Below are 19,431 nucleotides of genomic sequence, written 5' to 3'. Positions count from 1 at the left end.
GACAATGTTGTGACCTAGTGAGTAAGCTGCTAGCAACGGGTTCCCCAGCAGAAGGGAGCTGTTTTACCAGTAGCAACTACACATGGAAATGTAGCCTGGAACAATTGCACTGCCATATAGGATGAGATACACTGTGCCAGCAGAAGGCGGTGGAAACTCCCCCGCGTTATATTTTCCCAGGAAAGCCCTCAGTGCCTGACCAATTAGCACTGATATGAGAGGGCACTAAAGAAGAAAAAGGTTGTGCAGCACCCTGCAACAAGGCAGGAATTCTAAGAGAGATACATGGTTGGCTTGGCGGTGGGAAGAGGTGTTGCTCTGACTTGGAGAAGTCTGAGATACAGAGCGCTTCCTGAAGAAGAGGATGGTAACAATTTTCTCCTTTCCTTGGATACCCTAAGGAGCCTGGCAGGGAAGTATGACAGCCAGGAAGATACTGTAGGGCATGGGCTGCAGATTAGCATCATGTTGCTATAGCATGGCTGTTTCCAAAGATCGGGTTTACACGACGTGCATAAAGTCAGTTAAAGTTCTGACAGCTAACCTGGTGCATATTAACTAGGATTAGGGTAGTTGGTTGGCTGGTTACTTTTCTGTGGTTTACTGCATTCTGCAGCTCATATGAATCATCCGAGTGCCCTGCCCCTGGTTTCAGATGCTCACCCAGTTGACTCCTCCATATATTCTTAGTTGCCTGCTTGTTGCTTTGACCATGATGAAATGTAGTAAAGGGTTTGTGGCCAGAGGTATCCTCCTGTAGATGACAACTTCCTGTTTTCATTGCAGGATATTCAGAATTTGAGTCGCTTTCGCCAACACATCTTCAGGTTTCTGTTTCTGCTTCTTCACTCCCACTGAAGGCACATACCCGTTTTTGGACCAAAAAGCAGGAAAAATACAGGCAGCTCTTATGGTGGTAGAGATCAAAAGCTGATAGATGATCATCAACTGTTACCATGTTGGGAAAAGTGGGTGGGAGTACTGTACAAGCATAAGGCATTGCAATTGGAGCTCAGAAAGACCAGATTCTGAAATCTTTTCAAGGATAGCTTTTTGGTATGATAGAGTTGGAAGGCATTTTAGGGATTATCTAGTCCCACTGTCTGTTCAATGCAACATACATTAGACCATTCTTGACAGATGATTACCCAAGCTTGTTTTGGAAGACTTCAGTGAAGAAGAACTCACCACTGGCTGACAGGTTGTACGGTCAGGAAATTCCTCCTGGTGTTCAGCCTGGATCTACTTCCTTGTAGTTTTAACCCTTTGGTTCTGGTTCTGCCCTCTGGGGCAACAGAGAATTTCTACTCCCTATTCTGTGTGACAGGGGACGTGGTGGCGCAGCGGCTTAATGACGCTGAAAGTTGCCGGCCAGAAACGGTCGACGCTTCAGCGGTTCGAGTCCAGCCTTCGCGTTAACAGGGTGAGCTCCTGTTTCCTCCCCAGTTCCTGTCAACCCAACAGTTCGAAAACTCACGTGAGTAGATAAATGGGTACTCTCACTCTGGTGGGAGGAAAAATGCTGGCGGCGCCTTGCAAAAGGAGTCAGGAGCAGTTGCCGGTAAGCGCGAAACCGCGCTCGCCCGAAAAGGGCGCAAAGCAACGGAAACTCCACCTCCTGTGCTCACCAGCTGGGCTCTGCTCTAGGAAGGAGGCTCTGGCAAACCACTTCCGAAACACTTGCCTTGAAAACTGCAAGGATTCGTCCAAGCAGTCACTGCAGAGTCGGTAACGACTGAGCGCAGATTAAAAAAAATTAAAAATTCTGTGTGACAATCCTTCAGGTATTTGAAGATGGCTGTCATATCTCCTCATTGTTGTCCTTAACACAGCTCCTTTAATGTTCCTCATAGGACTTGGTTTCCAATCATCTCACCAGGTTGGTTGTCCTCCTCTAAACTCACCCCAGTTTGTCAGTGTCCTGTTTGAACTGTGATGTTCAGAAATGAACACAGTACTCATGTGAGGCCTGACCAAAGCAAAGTAGAATAGATCAAATGCTCCCACGATCTGGACTCTGTGCTCCTATTAAAATACAAGATGGCATTTGCATTGGCCTTTAGCAGTTGCATCCCGTTGCTGGTTCATGTTTAACTTTTGGTTAACAGGAATACCCAAATTTCATATGTCCTACCACCAGCCCATCATAGCTGTGCCTTCCTTTTTTCAGACCTTGATATTTCCCCCCCATAATTCCATCCGTTTCATCTCAGCCCACTGCCTGTCTTTTTTAATCTTCCCTCTTTCATCTAAAGTATTAGCCAGCTGTCCCAGCTTTATGTTATCTGCAGACTTAATAATCATCCCCTCAACTCATCCAAACCATAGATTAAAAATATAGAACAGCAAAGGGCCCAGGACAGAGCTCTGTGGCACCAGTTTGTCCCTCCAAACTGAAGCAGAGCCATCAGTGATCCCTCTTTGGGTATCATCCAGTCGAGAGTCCAGCCCACAACAGCATCACCTAGCCCATGTTTTAGCGTATTATGAAGAAAAATATCATAGAGCTGTATATGTCTAGAGGTCCAGGTACAGCTTTCCCTGATCTGCTAAATTAACAACTTTGTCAAAGAAGGAGTTAGTCTGGCCCAGCAAACCCATGCCTATCCAAGTGCTCGCAAGCATGTTCTGTAATAATACATTCAAGGGTCTTTCCCAGAATAGATGTCAAGCTGACATGACTATAGTTTCTCAGGTCCTTTTTCTTCTCTTTTCTGAAGATAGGGACAGCCTTGTTCTCTTCCCGACTTCTTGGCCTCACCAGTCTTCCAGGAGTCCTGAAAGATTATCATAAGTGGTCCTGCTCATTCCTTCCCTATTCTAAGCTGCAATCCGTCTGGCCCTCATAACAGATGTTCTCTTAAATTAACTCTTATCATCTCCTTGTCTCTCCTTCTAGGGGCAAGACGATGACAGCGTCAAGGGCTGCGTTTCCCTTCAGAGAAAAGTCAGATGCAAACTAAGATTTAAGGAGTTCTGCCCTTTCACGTATTTAACCACTTTCTTCTTGCAATGGATCTACACACGCATTTATTTTGAACATACCAAAACAACAAAAAGGATTATTTGGATATCTCTTGCAAACCTCAGCTTGTGTAGAGCCTTAGTTTTCTCGATGGAGCTCCAACAATCACTGGAGATTACCTTATGTATATTTTTCTTTGATGATGTGTCTCTCCTTCCATTTCCTAGTTAGGTTCCCATTTCTCTTCATTTTAGAGAGCTCAGTGTATATCCATGCTGGACTCTTTAGATTTCTCCCATTTTTCCTTCTTGTAGGAATTGTTTGGGAATGCGCCTTCAGTATCTCATTTCATAGAATTTCCCATCCTTCCTGGACGTTTTTCTCCTTCAGGATTTCAAGCCATTGAATTCTACCTATCTTCTCTCAAGTTCATCAGAATCCACCCTTCTGCAATCCAGTGTGCAGGTATAATTCTTCTCAGTTCCCCTGGATATCAGGAATTCAAGGATCAGGTGGTCACTTTCTGCCAAGGTACCAATCACCTTCCCTTCTTAACCAGCTCCTCTCTGTTGGTGAAGATCCGATCCAAGGCAGCAGTTCCCTTGTTCTTTCTTCCGCCCTCTGCCAAATTTGTCGGCAAGAGAGCACAAGAATTTACTGGCGCTGTAGCTCTAAATTCTCTCTATGCATTTTGTTGTCCTAATAATAGGAAAAAAAGGAAGCTGTCAGACTACTGGTGCTACAGCCGTATTGTCTACTTCAGAGTAAATTTGGACCTGCAGCGTAAATTTGGATTTGCTAAGAATTTTCCATGTGACTTGCAGTAGATCAGCAAGAGCTTCCAGCTCACTGTCATTTAACCAAAGCAACAAGAAAACTTGACCCAAATGAATGAAATACACAGTAACCTTTTTTTTTTTTTATGGAAAGAATGATTCACAATTAAATTCTGGGGTTTTATTTCTAAATGTTTTACTTGCTTTTTACACTAGCTTCAACTGCTGGATTTCAGGATTCTAGTCAGGTACAAAACAGAATCCGTAAATGTGCAGTTGCTGTCTGCTTCGTGTTTTGACTTTCAGCAGGACCCGTGCATGAGGAAGGTCTTTTTCATCAGCTTCTATGTGATCCTTATTACAGAGCACACCCAGGACTATATCTGGGAACTTTTATGTAGTAAGCCAATGCTTTCCTGCTGAATAATACATTGTTCCAGTTTAATGACCAAATAATTGCACTATGAATGCAGAAACCAGTATGGCATATCCCAAAAGCACTAAAGTAGGATTGACCAAAGTTTAGATCAGAGCACAGATCACCATTTGCCACCAGGTTGGTCCCACTAACTTCAACACACAATAATTAGTCCTCCTGGATGGATACACAGAATAGGAGATAAGCTTTTGCAGTGTGAATGTTCTCCTGAGTCATTGTAGGTCTCGGGCTATAAACAGGCCAAGGTAGATTTGAAGCAAATGTTTCTAGATAGGGAACTCCAACTGAGCAGAGTCAACTTCATAGTAAAGCTGAGTTAGGAAACCAGCTGAATAAATTTGAAACCAGCGAGGTGCCTTGATTAAATGGCGAAATACCACAGAGCCTTTATGCTGCCGTGTTTGGACATCTTATCATGGGCAATCCTAGAGGGCAGATCCAGGAAGGTTGCAAATGCTTATAGAATCAGGCTTTGTGGAGTTAAACTGTTCAGTCACTTGCTCTTACCCAGCCATATTGTAATTTTTATGGAGATTCTTATAATAGATTGGTAGTGCCTCTTACGAAACCAGATGAGTTCTACATCTGTTTTCTTTTTGTCTGACTAGGACACAAAATCAGTATTTAATGCAGCCAGATTTTCTGTGATCGTTTGTAGAATTTGTCTGCAATTAACAGCTGATTAATTCCCAGTATTTTATGTAGGTTGTATAATAATGTTGATTTGTTTCTTTTTGTTGGACTGTTTTTTAGTCCAATTTATGGAAGAGGTTGCACTGCTCCTTTGCTATCGCGAGTAACCTCTAAGCCCAGTAAAATAAAAATAGAATAAAATAAGCAATTCCTCCTTGATTATCTTACCTGTCAGCCTCACTTTTTGTCATGGTATGAGTTATGCATGTCAGTTGGCTTGAGGTCCAATTTTTAAGTTTCTCTCTCTCTCTCTGACCATGCAAACTGATCAAATTTAATTTTTTTTTTTTTTTACCTGTCACATTAGGTTAAAAAGTGACATGTGAACAGACGTAAATGAGAGCGTCATTTGCCCCTACAGTGAACTCAGTAGGTAGCCCTAGGCAAGATGCATCTTGTCTCGAGCCTTTTTTCCCCATCAATATTTGAGGCTAGGTAATATCTCTTTTAATATTGTTGTAAGGAGTATCCAAATGGCATACATGAAGCACTTGAACGCTTAAAAGCATTATAAAACTGGATCGGATTTCTAAAGGGGGATAATTGCCATGTTAGTCTTTTGCAACCAAAACAAGAAAGAAACTTGAAACACCTTAAACCAGTATTTCTCAACCTTGGCAACTTTAAGAAATGTGGGCTTCACCTCCCAGAATTCCCCAGCCAGCATGCTGACTGGGGGATTCTGGGTGTTGAAATCTACATGGCTTAAAGTTGCCAAGGTTCAGAAACACCGCCTTAAGCTCTTACCAATTTATGATGGTACCAGTCTCTGTAAACCAAAGTCCACTTCCTTAAATTCAGGATGTGATTAAGGTGTTGTTGTTGTTTACACTAGACTGTTGTGTGACTGACACTGGGCTGATCTGATTTCAGCTGAGTCCACAGGTGCTAGTTAAGAGACCTTAAGGTGAGACCTACAGGTGTTATAAATCCCTCAGTGGCACTGTATTATTGTCAGCTACTCCAAAATCTTTCTGGGTCCTGACCCTGGACTCAGCTGAAACTTGATTCAGGTGAGCCAGTTAATGCAGGGTTCCTCAACCGTGGCCACTTTAAGACGGGTGGACTTCAACTCCCAGAATTCCCCAGCCAGCCTTGCTGGCTGGGGAATTCTGGGAGTTGAAGTCCACCCGTCTTAAAGTGGCCACGGTTGAGGAACCCTAAGTTAGTGAACAGAAAGAAATGCTGCTCTTCAGAAATGGACTACACTTTAAAAATCAGTAGGGATCAGAACAGTGCCACCGAGGTGGGCATTTGAATAAATAAGAGACCTCGCCTCTTGCTGTTTTCCATCATCTTTTCCTAATGGGTGGGTGAGGCAGCCTCCGTGCTTTGAAAGACACGCTCTGCCCTGCCTTCAGAGTTGTCCCTGGGCTGGGCTGAGAAAACCAGTATCCTCGTTGGGAGGTGGCTGACTGGGTGACGTTGTCTTACAGGTGGAACAGTTCTGGCGGTTTTACAGCCACATGGTCCGTCCCGGGGACCTGACCGGCCACAGCGACTTCCATCTTTTCAAAGAAGGGATTAAGCCCATGTGGGAGGTGAGTCTGACCCCTGCTCTGAAGCTGATAGCAAGGCTTGCTGGAAATGCAGTCCTGTGACTGACTTTTCTAGTGTGGAACTAAGTTGGGTTCCAACCCAGGTTTAAGATTATGTGGTCTGATGGGATGAGCTAATGGTTGCCATTATTACCGATTATCAGTTTCTCATCTGTTTCGTGGGAATGGGGGCCTTTAGCCAAGGATATTGTTGGGGAGAGATGCCAAGGTTTGCACACAGCATTGATACAGAATGCTCTGGCATGTAAACTGGTGCTGTTTACTGGAAATGCTCCCACCTTTCACGTGTCAGTTTGCAAACAAGAAAATACACAGGCAGATGCTTCTGTTGAAGAAAAATAGTCTTGTTCTGCTGCAGACCCCATCAGTCCAGCATCCACCTCTCTGCCACATTAACCCCCAAGCCCGTGATAGGTTGATGGCTAACTTTCTTCCTTGCCCTCTTCCCAGGATGATGCCAACAAGAATGGCGGCAAGTGGATTATCCGCCTTCGAAAGGGCCTTGCGTCTCGGTGCTGGGAGAACCTTATCCTGGCAATGCTGGGAGAACAATTTATGGTGGGGGAAGAAATCTGTGGGGCAGTTGTCTCCGTCCGTTTCCAGGTGAGTCACTTGGGAATTACGGGAGCAGCTGCCCGTCTGAGCACAAGGCTGTCCCCTTTATTCATCTCCTGATGGTCCCCCTGCAGGAGGACATTATCTCCATATGGAACAAGACAGCCAGTGACCAGGCGACCACGGCCCGGATCAGGGACACATTACGACGAGTTCTCAACCTTCCCCCCAACACCATCATGGAGTACAAAACGCACACGGACAGCATCAAGTACGTGGGGTGGGGGTGAGGGCGCTGCCAGCTGCTGGAATGCGCGTGATTCTGTTTCCTTACACGCTGAATGCTGCTTGAAAAGGAAAAGAGGGCACAGTGCATGCATGTTCTGTTCGGGTGGGTCTCATCAGGTCTGTTAGCCACTGTTACTGCTCCCCTTCAGGAGTCTGGCCTGCCCCAGAGAATCTAGGGCAGCTCCTGGATTTTCCCTCACTTCCTTTGGGCTGCCAGGCAGGAATTGGGTGCTGTCTTGATGCCATCATGAACTCAACATTCATATTAGGATATCTCTAACCTGCTAGTGCTACGTAAACTGCCTCATCTGCCGTGATGAGTTTCTTATCCCAAACTTCTCTCTGAGCCTCCAAGGAGCAGCAGCGTGCCTCCAAATGCCTTACGCCGTCGGCCTTCCCGCCTGAGGTTCCAGTGGCTGCTGGGCTGAGGTTTGAATTCTTTGCTCTTGTGAGCCAAAGGGGCAAGGGAAAAATGTGTGGTGTGACTGCACTGGGGAAATAAAATACAGAAGCTAACAGGGATTTATAAACCCATTAGATTTATAAATGCTCTCAGGAAGGCACTATGTAAATTGACTGTGCTGTACAAATGATTTCTGATCATTATAAATGCTCTAGATTAAATTTTCCCAGCCCCTTCAGTGACACAGGCTCTTTAACCAGAACAGAGGATAGTAATAGATGGAGAAGTCAGCTGTATTTTAAGGAAGGCTGTTTTAGTTTACCAGACCAGGCCATTCAAGATGACTTTTATTTTCTCACAAAGTGATAAAAGATTGCTGCATATTTAAGAGCTTGGGATGAAGAATATGAAAAACCCTTTACACATAAGTGCACCATAAGCAAAGATGCAGGTTGGGTCATGAGAACTGGCATTAAAAAACGAATGTAAGTGAAAGAGACGAATAAGACAGAAAATAGAATTCAGCCGCGAGAAAGTTTCACGTCCAGCTGATGAGCAATGAAATAGGGTGGACTCTTCTCCCCAACAGGACACTTTCAACAAGATCAGACCAAAAGCCACGTAATTTAGTCTTCTGCTTCTGACAGTCCCCATCCAGAGACCTCTGCAAAAACTGATAAGCAGGCAGGTGTTGGGATAGGTTGCGGTTGGAGTCTAGCAAAGTGGAATGTTGATGTATGGAGGAGTGTTTGGAAAAGTCTCTGGGAAAGCAGTTGTGGATTTGAAGAAAATGGGAGCAGAGAATTCCACCCTCCTTAGCTTCAGACTTCTGGAGGATGTGCCTTCGGACTTCACGTTAGGTCTTTCTGAAACTATAATCCATTACTGTTTTATTGTGGACAAGGCAGCTTTCACAATTGGTGAGATGTCACTGCAGTGCTGTGTTCATTGTGTTACAATAAGAAGCTTTGAGGATGGGAATTCTGGCAGTCTCCATACTGAATGGACCAGTTGCTGGAGCAGAGAGGAAGCACAGTAGGCCAAGGACTAAATTGCTTTTCCGTGACGGAGTGTCTTTCAGAGAGGGTGGAGTAAAATGCCCATACAGTAATACCCAGCTAAGAACCATGGCTGGAATTAGGAAGCCGTTGTGCTTGGCCACATCTGGAGGGCATCCTTTTGGGGAAGGTGGATGTAAAGTTCTTTACTGACATAAATTGTTGTGTCTGTTGTAGGGGAGATTTCTGTCCCCGCAGAGCTGTGTGAATATTGTTGCCATTGCATCCATATGATTAGGAATGCCAACTCAGTCCCATCTTTAATGGCCTTGATACATTTTTGTGCACACTTACAACTGTTATAGTTGGGCTTCCCTCTGTATGGTTTTATGCTAAGCCCCTGATCTCTCTTTTTTGAAGATATCCTATTACCCCAGTGGGGCTTCCTAGAGAGAACTGCAAAGCTGTTCCCTTGGCATTCAGTACTGAGCAAAAGCAGAAGCTTATATTCATTGACTGACTATGTGCCATCAAGTCATTTTCAACTCCTAGTGACCACATAGATAGATTTTCTCCATGATGATCTGTCCCTAATCTGGTCTTTCAAGTCTCCCAACAGCGCCCCCATCACCGCTGTAACTGAGTCTGTTCACATTGCTGCTGGTCATCCTCTTCTTCTGTTTCCTTTCCCAGCATTAGAGACCTTTCCAGAGAGCTAGAAAATGTGTCCAAAGGAGGATGATTTGAGCCTGGTCATTTGTGTCTCAAATGAGAACTCTGGGTTGATTTGTTTTAAAATCCATCCGTTTGTTTTCTTGGCTGTCCATGGTCTTCTCAGGAGTCTTCTCTGAGTCTTTTCCATCTTCTCTGAGAAGCGTATATAGGAGGAGGAAAATGCTGGCCAAGTCCTGGTCACTGTATTAGATTTCCACCTGGAGATTTGGCAGTCTAGCTGAATGCCCAAATCTCCAGCGAGATACAGAAAAAGAGGTCTCTCGAACTGTAGGTAAAAATAAGTGTTCCCTTTTCATTAGAATAAGAAAAAACATATGTAAATGTTAAACCTTTATGAGGAAGGGAGCATGCTGATTTCATAGAAATTGCAGAAATTTTCAAGTTTTGCCCCTTGAAGTCCCTCCCTCCCTCCCTGTTCCAGGAAAGTGCCTATGCTTTGATCCCATGATAAAATGTACATTGGTAGTACTTCCTTTAGAAAGGACCTCCAATACCAAATTTCAGGCAGAAAGGTTGTGGAAGGTTTGTGCCACAGAAAGGAGTGTTTGTGAGGCGCACTGATGCTTTTTCCTAAATGCAGTACTTTGGGGAGGAGATCAAAAAAGAGAGGTAGAGATCCACTCACTTGTTTTATTCATAAAATAAATCAAACTAGCTCACAAACATGGCCCTGGAATAACTCACTACAAGAGGCTAGGCAGCAGTGTGGTGGAGGAAGTGGTGGATCTCCTCGCAGTCCTCTCCATCCACTCCACCGGACATTGTGATCAATGTTCTCCAATTATTGATGATGACCCTCCTGGAGGTCACCACCCACTTAGACAGAGCAGTTGCAATATTTTTTTCAAGCTGACAAGGCTTGTGCCAGCAAAGCAGGAATTCTGTCAATATTTAGTTTTTATTTTTACGGTTATATATTTTTATTATTCTCTCTTTGCTGCTATTCAGCAGCCATCCCAAATTTTGCAGCCTAGTTTATTTATAGGGGGAGGGGGGTGTTACACAAATGTATTTATTATTTTAGGGGGACATGATATTGCAAACTTTGGGGTAACCAACAAGAGCTGGCTTGCCAAGGTCCCTCATTTGAAGGTAGACCTGTCAGATGCTGAACTGAATATTCCTTATTTCCTCCACATCGTGGACTTTTATATCAATGATGAAACACACACGCGCGCGCGCACACACACATATGTACATATACTTTTTCCTGCTGTTTGATGCCTCAGCAGGCCCTTTACAGCATCCCATTGCACCAGAGAAACAGATTGGAAATGGAGCAAATCCCCAATAATACTTCATAAATAACCTAGGCATAGCTGCAGGCTTATGGTTGTCTGAAGGAAGATTTAGGGAGAGTAAGAAATGGATGGAAACTGCTTGCCTAACAGGAAAGGAGATTTATTAAAGAATCAGTTAATGGCAGCTCAGAACGCTTGCATGTTCCTGCCACTCCAGTAGCACGCACCTGTTTAAGCCTTCCCCAGCCGCGCACCCTCCAAACGCGCGTGGTGGCCCAGGCCATCCTGCCTGGACATGATATGCATTGTATTCTAGTACATCTGGAACACCAGACTGACACACGTTAAAATTGTAGGCAAAATGCAATAAAATATATAACCAATGCAGAACCAGTGTACAGAGTGCATCGCCACTTTAAAACAGATTTGGCTGGGCAGCTGGTCATTCCCGAGATATCCCCCTATGGCTGATATAACTGTTATTTTTTTCAGCCGTGTAATTTCAGCCGCTTTCAACACAAAACCAATTTGGCCCCAAATAGGAAACCGTGAAGGAAAGAGAGGATCAGAACAGAGGAGGCCAGTTCTGCCTCCAGAATTTCCTTGAGCTTTCAGCTTCAGGAAACCCCTGATTCCCTGGGCAATTCAGGGCAAAATCAGCTGAATCCATAGAAAATGCTCCCTACACCATTTTAATGGGCTCTTCACTGCCTGCTTTCTGACCCGTAATCCTTCCATCGCGTCTTCATTTACTCCTTGAGTATATCATGGGAAAAGAAAGCTCCTCTGTCTCTCAGGGATTCCTCCCCTGTATGACCACCACCACCACCACCCCCAGTGGTTTTCTGATCATTTCTGCTCTGCATTGGAAGGCTCAGAGGCAAGGAATCTGCAGGACTTTCCATGGGACAGGACAGGCTTCCCATGTGCTTATGGTGTTCGTAGTCCACCTCCTCTGAATGGCTCCCAAAGCCATTTTTGCAAAATCCAATTTAAAGCAGTTATTACAATCTAAAAAGCAATGGCCCGGCCAGTGCAGATGGACACGTGCCTTGTACGGTAAGGCTTCCAGTATGTGCCAAGTCACACAGAGCTTTACAGCCCAGACATTATGGTCAGCTGTCTGTAGCGGGGGGGGGGTTGTCCTCCCCACACCTCCTCCTCTCCCCTATCCCCCCCCCAACCTCCTGGCAAATTGTGCAAAATTATTTGCAGTTTGATTTTATGGAGAAATATCATGCTCACAGGCGAGTCTGAGAAATAGAAGTGCAGCAAACTTTGCATAACCCTGTTTCTACCAGAGTTTAGGCTGAGAGGGTTACTTCCAGTCCCTTTTTATTAGAATGGCAAGGTGGTAGATTTTGCCTCCTCCCCATTGGGGTGATTGGCCTGAACTCTTGTTCATCCACATCAAGAAGAGCAGAAGTTAAACTGAAGGCAGGTCAGTGGAAATCAACTTGCACCTTAATCAGACATGCATGCACAAGCAGGCATGAAATGGCATCTTAAGGATGGGAAGGAGGAACAGCCAGTCCTCTCCCTTCCCTCACCCTGGCCCAACCTGGGAAATAGTCTTCCCAAGTTTGACCCAGAAGCAGTTTGCAGAGTCTTAAAGTTTACTGAGAATTTGCTTAGTCTCTCCTCATTTTCTATGGAGGCAAAATAGCCTTTGGGGAAATTGTGACACTGGAATAAGGCAAAAAGGCGTTCCAAGCTGTGGAGCAAATAAGGTCTGGATGGGAGGACCGACCTCAGGGTTTTCCTTAGCCAGGGCCCTTTTTAAGTCAAGAATCATAGAGCTGGAAGGGACCTAAAAGGTCATCAAGTCCAACCCCCTGCACACTGCAGGATTCACCACACCATCCCTGAGAGGTGATATCCAGCCTCTGTTGGAAAGCCTCCAGTGAAGGAGAAGAAGCCACTCCATGCGGAAACCTATTCTACTAATCAGCAGCTCTTCCTGTTGAGAAGTTCTTCCCAATGTCTCATCTGTATCTACATCCAGTGAAAATAAGCCTGAACCCTCTGCAGTCTGGCAGTCCTTCAGGTATTTCTCTTCTGCAAGCTGAGAGAACCCCAGTCAGTTTGGGACTCAGATCAGCTGTGTGATTTAGGCAGGTTTGGCTTAAATGGGCATGTGTTTCAAATAACAAAATTGAAAATTGGGGTGTCTAGAATCACCAAAAGTCTTTGTGGTGAGAGAATGAAATGGGTGAGGGATTAGAAATTTGAAAGAAAAGACTTTGGCGCATTCAGTTTTCTGTAAAAGACTGGGGGCCACCAGACTTGGCTGAGCTCAAAAAACAAAGCCAAGTCAGGCCTGATTACTCCTTGGATGGGAGACCATTAGGAAATCCCTGGGCTATAGACTAAACCGAAAAATCAAGACATATCCTGGAATGAGGTAGGAGCAATATTTTTTTTAATTGTTGCCAAGAAAGTTACACTGACTTGGCGATAAAGTCACCAAGAGTTGAGTTTAATTTGAGGGGGGCTTTATCATGTTACAACCTTGTGGGCTGCAGATTGATGCTTTTCTCGAGCACCCTCAAGGAGGAAGGCGCCCTCCTCTTATCAAAACGTAACTCATTTTTTTTATTTTATTTATTTATTATTAAATTTGTATGCCAGCCATCTCCCCCCAACGGGTGACTTTTTCACTTCCCTTTTAACGTCTCGGGAGTTGGAGTTGTTTAGTGTGGCTGATGGCCGAAGAAACCTGTTAAAAAAACTCAGAAAATGTGCCAATCACATGCGGACCTCCTCACTAGGAACTATCGGGTGCTCCTCCAATTACTGCAGGGCAGGAGGCGGGATTATACCAGGTGCAGGGTCCAGGACAGCCTCTGATACTTCCGTGCATTTTAAGAGGTCTGCTAAGCCAGGACTGGTTTGTCTCATCTCGTATTGCCTTTCCCAACCAGGCAACTTCCAAAAGTTTTGAGATGCCCCCGGGGGGGATAGGGGATGCCAACCCTTAGAAGGTACCAAGGCTGACACCCAGTCCTTTAACTTAGGGGTACCCTTGGCAGAAGCCGCACCATCTTGTGCTGGTAAAGCAGTTGCTGGTCTGCTGCCCCGCAGACAAGGTAGTTCAGGGCCAGCCAGATAAAGGGAGCCTCTGCCACATCTGAAAACAAGGCCAGCCGGGAGAGGCTGACCCAGGGGACTGAGTGCTTCAGGCCTCGCCGTCCGTCTCTGACGGCCACGAACGATCTGTGTGCGCCCTGTCAGCTCACGCCTCCCACTCTCCCATTTGTCTAGCTTTGCTAAGTAGGCAGGCTTGATCTCATCCCCATTCCCTTTACCCATCAGCAAGAAAAATAGCCCCAGCAGCCGCCACATTAGACCCATTCCCCAAGATTTATCTGAAAGCACTTTTGCCGCACGTAGCGATCGCATTTTTATGTTTATTGTGGGTGTCATTAGCAAAGCAGATTTAAAGCAAGCCATGACTGGTAGCAATTGGTTTTCCCTTTCCAATCAAAAAATGGCTCTATTAACAGATTCGTGTGCGGCTTGCAAAATGATGCATTGGCCCAGGTTGTGCCAAGCCTTGGAGGTGTCAAAAATCATGGATTTTCTGTCTCTGGTTAAGAGTCTGCGGTGTTGCACAGGCCTAGGAAACGTAAGGCCGTCGGGGGGAGGTTTATATTCAGCCAGCATTGACAGTATTGGTCTGAGGCTGGTGGGCAACTGTGTTCTTTTTCCTCAGCTTTGGAAAGTTCCAGGAAGGTGTGTGGCGGTCATGCCCTGAGAGGAGAAGGGGGACTGTCACCCTTTGTTCTTTCATTTGGAGGACAGGGGGCTGTTCTTGTATATATTTTGGGACCTCTTCCCGTGCAAATGCATCTTGAAATGGCTTGTACTAAATTAGCACAAAAGCAGCCATTTTAAACAGGGTTAGGTCTCTTTTGCTTATTGATTTATAATTTCAACCTTTATAGCCGCCCACTGGGACAAATCTCTGGGCAGCTAACAAGGATTCAGACCATAAAACAGTTAAACCAGGATTGGCCGTACCAGAGGAGGGGGGGAAAAAACCCAATTCCAGAACGTTTAACCTAACAGTGGCAAAACTTCAGGAAGTGTCCAGTATCACCTTTTCTGATTCTAAAATTTCCAACTAACCAGTTTGATTTCCAGTCCTGAGTTTTGGGTACCGTGGACTAACACGACTCTCCTCGTACAGAACCTAATGGTGGGGTATCCGCAAGACCCTCATTCTGGGCCCTGTTCAAAGAGCCAGGTCTTCAGCCTGTTCTTGAAGGCAGACAGAGTTGGGGCTGTGTGGACTTGGGGAGGGGGATGTTGTTTCCAGAGGCCAGGGGCTGCAACAAAATGGAACTGTTGATCCAGCTTTTTTGGGGCAGGGGGGAGAGGGGGTCCTTAACAGCCAGATAAAAGGTAGGTGTGCTAAGAACCTTACAGTCTAACGCAGTGTTTCTCAACCTTGGCCACTTGAAGGTGTGTGAACTTCAACTCCCAGAATTCCCCAGCCAGCCTTGCTGGCTGGGGAATTCTGGGAGTTGAAGTCCACACACCTTCAAGTGGTCACGGTTGAGAAACACTGGTCTAACTCCTGGAAGAGGAGACTTACCAAGATGGGGAGCAGTGGATAAGAGAGGCGAGGAAGCTGGGCGCAAGCAGAGGGCGAATGTGAGAGAGGGCCCTCCTGCTTCCTGAGGCTTCATGGGGCGTGGGAGGGGGGGCTCCAAGCTGCCTTTCCATGCCTGGGACAGTAGGGCTGCTTTTCCAAGGCCCCTTCTCAGCCCTTCCGGGAGCCAACTTGGAAACGGTGCTTTGCCTCGCCAGAAAAGTGCTTAAAAACTGCCCGTGATTGTCTTTTCTCTTGTTCAGAGTTAAGCCTTTGGTTTGAAGTGCTTGCTTTTTTGTTTTTGTTTTCTTTTGTGTGTATGTGTCCCCCCCCTCTTCCTCCTTCCCCCCCCCCCCGGTTTTCTCCCACTCCCCTCTGGCTTGCCAGGGCCTGGGAAGAGTTTCATGGCCTGGTGAACAGCAGCGGCCGCTGAATGAACGTTCTCCCTCCCTCTCTCGCACGCCCAGGGTAGGGCATCAACTTTCTTCTTACGATTGTGCGATGCACCTCTCAGCCAAAGCTTTCTGCCCCCGCGCCACTCGCACTCACACCCCCTCCGAGAGAGCTGCAGTTCCATTTCTAAGTCCTGCAGCCTGGAGACGTTCTCCATTTCCTGACTGGCTAGTGTTTTCCCTTTTAAAAAAAAAAAAATCTTCATATGCCACCCTTTGCCCTTGCAGTATCAGAGCAGTGTCTTGTAAGTGTGACCAACCCAAATTCTTCCGCAGCTGAATTTCATGACCCTCCGTGCAGCTCTGAAGCATCTTTGTGGACAGAAGCCACCCAATGTCATTCCACTCTTACCCAGACTGCAGATTGCTTGGAAACTTGTCAGTGGATGATCCTTTATGTGGGTCTCAGGGAAGAGAGGTTTTTCAGGGAGCCCGGGCTAAATTCTTGGGGAGTTCAGGCCCCTGAAATGTCGTCTTAGCTGCCCCCGTTGAGAGAGCGCCTGGCCTGTTGGCAAGGCCCTTCCAAGGCTGAGAGGTACATCTTCAGCTTGCTTGTGTTGTGTGGATGTGGGAAGGGAGGAAGGCCCCAGTCCAGCCGGCTTGCCATCTGCCTTTGGCCAACGCAGCTGGAGAACCAGCGGTCCAGGCCCAGCCTGCCAGCCACCTTCATGCTCCCACTGCTTCCCCGGTGTTTAAGAACAGGACGCGTGGCCTTGGGACGCATCTCTGGCAGGTATGACCACGGCCAGTGCCCTCCCTTCAATTTGGCTGGTTGACTTGCTGTGAAGGCCAGATTTGGTCCAATGAACGTGTCCACGTCTGTGGACTTGAGGTTCGGTGAAAGAGGAGGGAGAGAAGAAATGGCACTGCCCTGGAGGCTGGGAGGCCAGAGTGCTCCTTCAGCACCCACCAAGAGTCATCCTCTGGTTGTGGCCCTCGCCCCTCAAGGCTCAGGAGGGAGAGGGCCAGGGGGCTATCCCAAAATGAAAAAAGCGAGGACAAATCCGGTGGCTGCTGCAGGGCTCCCTTCATATATTTTTTTTAATGTTTTATTTGTTTCATTTTGCTGTTGTCGCTGTTGTGAATGTGCTGCCTATTGCAAGGGGCTTGCGTTGCAGGATGAGGTCTGGCGAGGCTCAGCCCTGGCCCCTCAGCTAGCCCATGGCTGGCTGGCTTGGCTTTCAGCTACGATAACCTTCCTCCTCGGCACTGTTGATGGGCCTTTCCTCCTCTGAAGCTGCTGTGTGTTTTCTAAGTGCCTGGCCCACTGCAATGGGAGGAGAAGGAGCAAAGAGTGGAAGATGCCCCTTAGAAAGGCTTTCTGTCAGGAAGGCCTACAGGGTGCAATCAAAAAGTCAGGATGCTGGCCCCGACAGTGCAATTGAAGCCCCCCCCCCAGTTTTTACACTCACTGCACGTGCAGAGCTTCCATTGCGCTGTTGTGACTGCTGTCCACCATCTTGACTTTTGTTTGCCACACACTGTGGACACCCCTGCTTTCCATTAACTAATTAAACCTTGCCCGATCCCTTTGTCCAAACAATAGACAAGTCATCTTGGATTGCAGGAGCAAGCAACTGTGCTGGTAAAACACCAAGCACTTGAGGGAGCAGGGGGGATGGCCACAACAACAGCAATAAAAACCTCACAATAAAATAGCAAACCTCCCCAGGCAGACCAGGAAGAGCCTGACCAGGTGTTGATTTTATTACCTTCCAGCAGGACAAGCTTTGTTGGCACTATGCAACAGTGACACAGTAGCCCAACCTGCCTTGGTAGACCACAGCCTACCGAAGAGCAAACTGTTTGGTTTCACAAGTATCTGCTCCTCTTTAGGGTTGGGCTTGAGGTGGGCTCCAGCCTTACCTATTTCCGCATTAATCTGTTTCCAGTTTCCCCCCAAGTGCTCCCTCTTCTCCAGCTGTTGCCCTTGAAGGCAGTTTGTGGACTCACCCAGGCCCCCTTCATGGGACGCCCGAAGAGCTGTGCTGGGCTCCGGCAGTGGGTCCCTTGGGTCAGTGGTCCCCCTCAGCCACCTGCTGGTGTTTGGGGGGAGTGACTGGCCCCCTTTCAGCCCACTGCAGACTGCGGAAGCTGCCTGGTGAAGGGCTGGGGGTGTCTCAGAGGGCTCAGCCTACTCAGATGGAGATGTGTGTTGGCCCTTCTTGCTGAGGGGAGCCGTGAGTGAAGTCTGTCCGGCTGTCTTAAAGAGAGAAGCTCTGAATAGAAGGCATAAACCAGAAATGGGCGGGGTGCATGAAAGAGAAAGGGATGAAATTGGAGTGGTCTGCTTCATTTGGGGGAGTCAGTCCCAGGAAATGATAGTTGCAGCCCCGCATGGCTGGGCCACTTCTCACATTCCTCCAGCCAGCAGAGCCACAAGATGGGAGCTCTGAGACATCTGGAGAGCACCCGAGTTGGGGGACGTCAGCATTGTCCCTTCGCTCGGAGAGCAAGGGTTAAGCAGAAGTCGGTCTGACGCCATCTCTTCTGCAGTGGGACCCTCTTTATGCAAACGACCATCAAATCTTAACAAGCCGTCTGGTCGGTGCTTTCCCTGCCCTTAATGGATTGTTAGCCACCTCGTTTTTGCATTCATGCACCCTCAGGGTCCATGCAGGAAGAGAGTCGCTTAGCAGTGGGTAGCACAAGCGCTGACAGCCGGCCGCCCGTGGGGCCTGATGGCTTCGAGGAAGAATTTGCTGCTTCTGCAAGGGGAACCCCCCACCCCAGGCTTAGCTCATTAGTTGCCTTGCAGTCATAAACTCAGCGCGGCTGCCTCGTCTTAGCGGGAGGCCTTACAGTCCGCCTTCCTCCTCTGTGTTTCAGGGATAACTCCAGCTTCCGGAATACCAAGATCACACTGTGAGAAGGAAGTGAGGATACCGCACTGAGTGCCTCCGTCTGGCCTAGAGAAGGGGAAGGGGCCCTTCAGAGCCCTGCAGTCAAAGCCTGCAGGGTGGCCTGGACCCTTGACCCCTGAAGACGGCCTTTACACCGTGTCAAAGACTGGCCTTCCGGCACCCAGGGAACGTGCCGGGCCGAGCAGGGGGGCCGTCCTTTGCATTCCTTGGGACCCCCCCACCTGGCTTCTCTCCGTGCAGCTCCTCCTGCCAAGGGCCCCGTCTGCCCAGAGGGTTTCCAGTATTATGAGGCCTCTGCTGTGGCAGAGGCTATCAGAGAATTGGCAAGTCGCACCCCTTCCTCTGCCAATAAACAATTGGGCTCCTAGCCCTCCTCCTCCTCGTGTCTCATTTTAAATATGGGTGCGGGCGTCTGGTTTCAGAAGCCTGCAGAGCTCGCGTTGCAAGCCCCTTCTTGAATTTGCAGCAGTTCAGACCTGCAAATGCCAACTGCAGTTTGGTCTAGCAGTGAAGGCCCCAGGCTGGAAACCAGGAGACAGTGAGTGCTGGTTCCGCCTGAGGCGTGAAAGCCAGCTGGGTGACTTTGGGCCGGTCCCTCCCTCTCAGCCCAGCTCACCTCACAGGGTGGTGGTTGTGGGGGAAATAGGAGGCGGAAGGAGTATGAGGTACGTTCTCTCCGCCACGAGTTATTCACAAAAATAATAAAGGCGGGATAAAAAAAATCTTAAAAGCGGGGGGGGCAGGCTGACTAATTCTGAGTTAATCAGCTAAACGTGATTGATGTTCAGCATCTCTTAGTCCTGCTTGTGTTGCAGAACATGAAAAGGAATTCCGGGGTTATTAAAAACAAGACCAGGGCTGGTTGG

The 19,431-nt window shown here is 47.4% G+C and overlaps 1 protein-coding gene across 5 annotated transcripts in view; it reads left to right on the top strand.

Annotated features, from left to right (window-relative positions):
- The window catches only part of EIF4E2 (eukaryotic translation initiation factor 4E family member 2), a 32,273-nt gene extending 13,329 nt beyond the window's left edge, over positions 1–18,944 (top strand). For 4 of the 5 annotated variants that reach the window (XM_007429364.4, XM_088131885.1, XM_015888277.3 and 1 more), the window contains 5 exons: positions 6,310–6,414; positions 6,883–7,035; positions 7,122–7,258; positions 15,637–15,717; positions 18,531–18,944. In XM_007429364.4, coding sequence (XP_007429426.1) covers positions 6,310–6,414; positions 6,883–7,035; positions 7,122–7,258; positions 15,637–15,682 — 441 coding nt within the window. In that variant the 3' untranslated portion in view covers positions 15,683–15,717; positions 18,531–18,944. The remainder of the gene's footprint in view (positions 1–6,309; positions 6,415–6,882; positions 7,036–7,121; positions 7,259–15,636; positions 15,718–18,530) is intronic. The other variant, XM_015888278.3, reaches the window with a different exon arrangement.
- Positions 18,945–19,431: the final 487 nt, after the last annotated feature.

This window comes from Python bivittatus, unplaced genomic scaffold (assembly GCF_059951505.1).
Source record: "Python bivittatus isolate LINGU-HERP-01145 unplaced genomic scaffold, Pbiv_v1 ctg000980_np1212, whole genome shotgun sequence".
NCBI lineage: Eukaryota > Metazoa > Chordata > Lepidosauria > Squamata > Pythonidae > Python > Python bivittatus.
This window is presented reverse-complemented; position numbering and strand designations above follow the sequence as displayed.